Raw genomic sequence first — 6,000 nt, 5'->3', positions numbered from 1 at the left:
GGCTGAGAAAAGTAGTGATCTCGACGAGATACCAATTTATCCATGTGATGAATGTACTGTTTCATTTTTGATGGCCTTAATTTAGCATTTATCCCCGGGGCTGGGTTTTGTGTTGTCTTTATAAATACCCTCTCTCACACACACAAAGAACCTAGTTCTTTTTAGGCACTTCTCCAGCTGTGAGTTTAGCATGGCGTCCTGCTTAATGGGGAGACAGAATTACAGCTCCAAACATTCCCCTGCCGCTGATCCAGAACATGTGTTATCATATCACACACTGTAAATTGATTCCAAATTCCTGCCAACTGGGCACAGTCTGCATTCCAAATAGTCAAGGCTCTGGGACAACAAATTGTAAAATAGAATTTGCCATGCTCCCCCCTTTAATTTGGTGTAAGCATGAATAAGTTTGTTAAAAATATTTCGCTTCTTTAGAATTTTTTTTTCTGGGAAAATAGCTATACCTTAGTGACAATGGGCTACCTAAAGTTCTCCAGTCTCCTCAATTGTTAATTTCTCTTCCAATCTCTTGGTGAAGGTTGGTGATCAGGAAATAGGGCAAGATGAGGGGAGCTCACATTTAAGATAATAAAGTGACTCTCATTCTACTGCTAAGAGACATAAACAGTCTGACTATGGTAGTCTCATGGGAGTAAAAGTCTAGGATTTCAAATGCTGTATAAACAGTTGCAAAATCTCTGCAATTACTCTAACAAATGAACTCCTAGCACAGAAGACAGATAAGGAATAATATATTTTCAGCTCTGTGCCATTCCATATTGGAGACTGGAGTTTACTATCAATTTATTCTTTTTCTTTCCTTTTTTTAAAAGACAGGGTCTGGTTTTTTTGACCAGGCTGGAGTGCAGTGGCACAACCATGGCTCACTGCAGCTTCAAATTTCTGACCTCAAATGATCCTCCAGTCTCAGCCTCTCAAGTAGCTGGGACTACAAATGTGTGCCACCACACCCGGCTAATTTTTTTTTTTTTTTTTTTGGTAGGGATGAGGTCTCACTATGTTGCCCAGGCTGGTCTTGAACTCTAGGCCTGAAGGATTCCTCCTGCCTTGGCCTCCCGAAGTGTTGGGATTACAGGCATGAGCCACCGTGCCCGGCCTATCAGTGTATTCTTTCCTTAAAGTAAGTGTGTAGATTAACAGAGTAACATGGCTAAAACTTGTCTTCATGTCTGTGACTTTTGAGAAAGGGAAGTGGAAACGGGGAGGAGAGAGATCAAATGTCACTAGCAACCTGCCATCGAGAATATCTTAAGGAGAGGCAGGAGGTTGATGGAATCTGCTCAGAGGTCCTTGGTCCCACAGTGTCTGAGGAGCCTCGATTTGGTGACCGTGGTGATACTATTTCATTCCAATAACTTCACTCCACAAGGTCTCTAATGTTTCTTTATGTGGTGAACATTTAGCTCATTCCTTTAAAAACACTAATTAATCATTTTAAATGGACATAAAAATTGTATATATTTATCATGTACAACATGTTTTGAAATATGTATACATTGTGGAATGGCTAAACGGAGGGAATTAACACAGATGTCACCACATATACTTATTTTTTGTAGTGAGAACCCTTAAACTCCACTCAGTCATTTTTGAGAATACAAAGCCCATCCTTTTGATCCAACTCTTCCTCATTAATCCTAAGAAATAGCTACATACGCACACACAGAAACACGGAGGTGATTAATACTTTATGATAAATTGGCTAAAGCCGGAGGGTAAACTGCCAGAGCAAGCACTCAAAATTTATAGAAGAGGGTTCTGCATATTTTCAAATTAAATCTCATTACATATATAAGAGTGCCAGTGTAATGCTGTAATAGCGGCTTGGTCTGGTTTTCCCCAAATTTATTAGCTAGTGTTAGCTAATAAATAAATACAATCTGGCTAACAGAATAATTACACCCAAACTATTTTGAAGGTGGTCTGGGATAACAGAGACGTGATTCCAGTAGCCTTCATGTGGCCTGGCTTCCAGGATTAGCTGGAAGATGGAAGATTAGATGGTCAACCAGTTGAGTGACTTCAGGCGGGCCACTGACACTCTCCGGTCTTTAGTTCTTTGATAGAAAAAATGGAGACGTTGAAACATTTTAATGTCTATTTCTAGGTTGATCTCTTTGATCTTGCCAACTTAAAACCTTTAGGGAATGAAAATAATAATATTTGAAGAAGAAATATATATTATCAAAATAAAGGAACCCTAACCTTATTCTATATATATATACATTTTTTTTTTTGAGATGGAGTCTCTCTCTGTCACCCAGGCTAGAGTGCAGTGGCGCGATCTCGGCTCACTGGTTCAAGCAATTCTCCTGCCTCAGCCTCCTGAGTAGCTGGGATTACAGGCATACACCACCAAGCCCAGCTAATTTTTGTATTTTTAGTAGAGACAGGGTTTCACTGTGTTGGTCGGGCTGGTCTCGAACTCCTGACCTCGTGATCTGTCTGCCTCAGCCTCCGAAAGTCCTGGGATGTGACCTCCGCCTCCCAGGTTCAAGCGATTCTCCTGCCTCAGCCTCCCGAGTAGCTGGGATTACAGGCATCTGCCAAGATACCCGGCTAAGTTTTGTAATTTTAGTAGAGAGGGGATTTCACCATGTTGGCCCAGCTGGTCTTGAACTCCTGATTGCAGGTGATCCACCCACCTCAGCCTCCCAAAGTGCTGAGATTACAGGGATGAGCCACCGTGCCTGGCCCAATTCAAGTCTTTTTAAGTATAATAGGTGTTTTCATTTCCTGAAAAGTCAAATTATGAACAATGGCTGTAACACTAGGTTTAAACTGTGTAATTGTATAGCAAAAAAGTGGATTCTTCTTAAATATCAAGAAGTAAGTCTATATGTTAAAAGGGCCTTTTGAGAAATGTTCTCCATTTTATTTCTATTTATTTTAGTAGAATAGATATTACGGTCAGCATTTGACTGTAAAAACCAACTGAACTCATGGACATGAGTCCCAAGCCAGAACGTTGGAACTCTCTGGAAGAAAAGAGATCTGCTCTAGCTGGTTGTGAGATGAGAAGATTTTAGCAACCCCATGTAGAAGAGCTGGAGAAATTTCTCCCGCATAACTTCAAGGAGGAGGTACTTGGTGGTGGTGTAAATTGCAGACAAGCACAGATACTATTTATTTATTTATTTATTTATGAGCCAGAGTCACACTCTGTTGCCCAGACTGGGGTGCAGGGGCGAAATCTTGGCTCACTGCAACCTCCACCTATGAGGTTCAAGTGATTCTCCTGCCTCAGCCTTCTGAGTAGCTGGGACTACAGGCGTGTGTCACTATGCCCAGCTAATTTTTGTATTTTTAGTAGAGATGGGGTTTCACCATGTTGGCCAGGCTGGTCTCAAACTCCTGACCTCAGGTGATACGCCCACCTCAGCCTCCCAAAGTGCTGGGATTACAGGCATGAGCCACCGCACCCGGCCTGGACAGATACAATTTAAATAAAGAGGCCAAGGTAGGCCTCATTAAAAAGATGACATTTGGGCAGGAGTTAACCTTGCAGCTATCTGGGAAAAGCACTCCAGGCGGAGCACAGCCAAGGCTTTTGTGGCAGGAGAGTGACTTGTAAGAGGCCAGTGTGACTACAGCCGGATGAGGCCAAGAGTACAGAAGATGAGATCAGAGAGGAATGGATAGCGAGGCATCTCTCATTCACCTGACCTGTGGTTCCCCGCAGTGGTCACCACCAGAAAATGCTTAAACCACTTGCCATCACAAAGTCTTCAGACATTTCAAGACAGCGAATAAGAAAAGGGATGTTGAGGCTGGGCGCGGTAGCTCACATCTGTAATCCCAGCCCTTTGTGAGGCTGTGGTGGCAAGCGCCTGTAGTCCCAGCTACTTGGGAGGCTGAGGCAGAAGAATCACTTGAACCCGGGAAGTGGAGGTTGTGGTGAGCCGAGATCGTGCCATTGCACTCCAGCCTGGACAACAGAGCAAAACTCTGTTTCAAGAAAAAAAGAAAAGGGATGTTGAAAGCTCCATTGTGTTAATGCTCTGACTCAAGCTTCTCCCTCTGTGCTGGGCTGGCTCCTGCACCTGGGGATTCATGTGCAGACATTTCAAGAGCTGTTGGTAGACTCCTGGATGAGCTGACTCCACCAAAGGCCTTGCATTACCTAAAGTTACATAGCTGTCAACTCCCAGACAAGCACTCCTGAATCTGAAAGTGCCAGCTCACCTCTTAGAGTGCCAGAAGTTAAAGAATTTCTGGGGGAAAAAAAATGGGCATTTCTACTTACTATGATCTGTTGTTGGTTTTTATTTATTTTTATTTTTATTTTTATTTTTTTGAGACGGAGTCTCGCTCTGTCGCCCAGGCTGGAGTGCAGTGGCCAGATCTCAGCTCACTGCAAGCTCCGCCTCCCGGGTTTACGCCATTCTCCTGCCTCAGCCTCCGGAGTAGCTGGAACTACAGGCGCCCGCCACCTCGCCCGGCTAGTTTTTTGTATTTTTTAGTAGAGACGGGGTTTCACTGGATTAGCCAGGATGGTCTCGATCTCCTGACCTTGTGATCCACCCGTCTCGGCCTCCCAAAGTGCTGGGATTACAGGCTTGAGCCACCGCGCCCGGCTGTTGTTGGTTTTTAGATAATTTCTATAAAAGGGAGAAAGACATGTAACTTTCAAAAAGAATGGAGGGAATCTCAGTCTCCCCTGGGCTCAACTGTTTCTCTTCTCTCTCCATGTGATCTCTCTGGGTTCCTCACCCAATCAAGTAGTTCCAACTACGGCAGCCCAAACTGTATCTCTGGTCGCAAGCTGTCCTCCAGCCTACCAGCTGTATATACAATGGCTCTCCCTGGAATGTACAGGCTCCTCAAACTCAAAGTATTCAAAATTGAATTAATCATCTCTCCTTCCTTCCCGCTTCTTGCTTCTCTTCTTATATGCTCAAATGCTCAAATCCAAACTAGAAACTTAATGTAATCTTCAACTCCTTCTATTCTTAATCCTAAGAATGCTACTCTGAATTTTCTCTCAAATGTCTGTCCCTCCACTCCCCACTCACAAAAGGACTGCTGATTGCTGCCTCTAATCTCCCTTTACTCCTATCTGTCTCGATGTTGCTGCCAGTAATCCCTCTAAAACAGATTTGACCTAATTAATTCCCTGCTTTAAAACTGTGAATGGGTTCCCGTTGCAGAATGAAGTCCAAATTCTTAGCAGAGCCTATGAGGCCCTTCACACTGATCCTTGGCCACACTTCTAGCATTCCTCTATTCCAATCCCTATCCCCCAGTCACTCCAAACCCCAGAAATGAATTAATTGTGTTCCTAACAACCACACTGGATTTCCCAACTCCATGATTTTGCTATGCTGTTCTCTCTCCACATGTGGTACCTTACCCTTTCTTTCCAATGCATTTCTACTCATGTTTCAAGACGAAAGATGTCAACTCTTTCAAAAATAATTACAGCTGGGCACAGTGACTCACGCCTATAGTCCCAGATACTTGGGAGGCTAAGGTGGGAGGATCACTTGAGTCCCCAAGAGTTCCAGCCCAGCCTGGGCAACATAGGGAAACCACATCTCTAAAAATAAATACATAAATAATAAATTTAAAAATAGTAATTATCGCAATGATTACACTATGCCAAGTAGTACATTAATCTACCCTAAACCATGGAACAAGCAATCTCTGCCCTCAAGGAGCAGCAGAGTAGTAAAGCCAGATTTATAAAAAGATTTCTGTTTTTTATTTTTATTTTTTTGAGACAGTCTTATTCTGTCACCCAGGCTGGAGGGCAGTGGCGTGATCTCAGCTCACTGCAACATCCGCCCCCTGGGTTCAAGCAATACTCCTGCCTCAGCCTCCCTAGTAGCTGGGATTACAGGCACGTACTACCACATCCAGCTAATTTTTGTATTTTTAGTAGAGACGGGGTTTCACCATGTTGGCCGGTCTGGTCTTGAACTCCTGACTTCAGGTGACTTGGCCACCTTGGCCTCCCAAAGTGTTGGGATTATAGGC

General features: G+C 43.6%; 1 protein-coding gene across 1 annotated transcript in view; it reads right to left on the bottom strand.

Annotated features, from left to right (window-relative positions):
- Positions 1-3,797: 3,797 nt before the first annotated feature.
- Positions 3,798-6,000, bottom strand: part of MND1 (meiotic nuclear divisions 1) — a 107,184-nt gene continuing 104,981 nt past the window's right edge. Inside the window, exon 9 of the mRNA XM_065545623.2 lies at positions 3,798-3,969. Within this exon, the coding sequence (XP_065401695.1) occupies positions 3,890-3,969 (80 nt within the window). The 3' untranslated portion in view covers positions 3,798-3,889. The remainder of the gene's footprint in view (positions 3,970-6,000) is intronic.

This window comes from Macaca fascicularis, chromosome 5 (genome assembly GCF_037993035.2).
Source record: "Macaca fascicularis isolate 582-1 chromosome 5, T2T-MFA8v1.1".
Classification (NCBI taxonomy): Eukaryota; Metazoa; Chordata; class Mammalia; order Primates; family Cercopithecidae; genus Macaca; species Macaca fascicularis.
The sequence above is the reverse complement of the archived record's forward strand: the minus strand, read 5'-3'. Positions and strand labels throughout refer to the sequence as shown.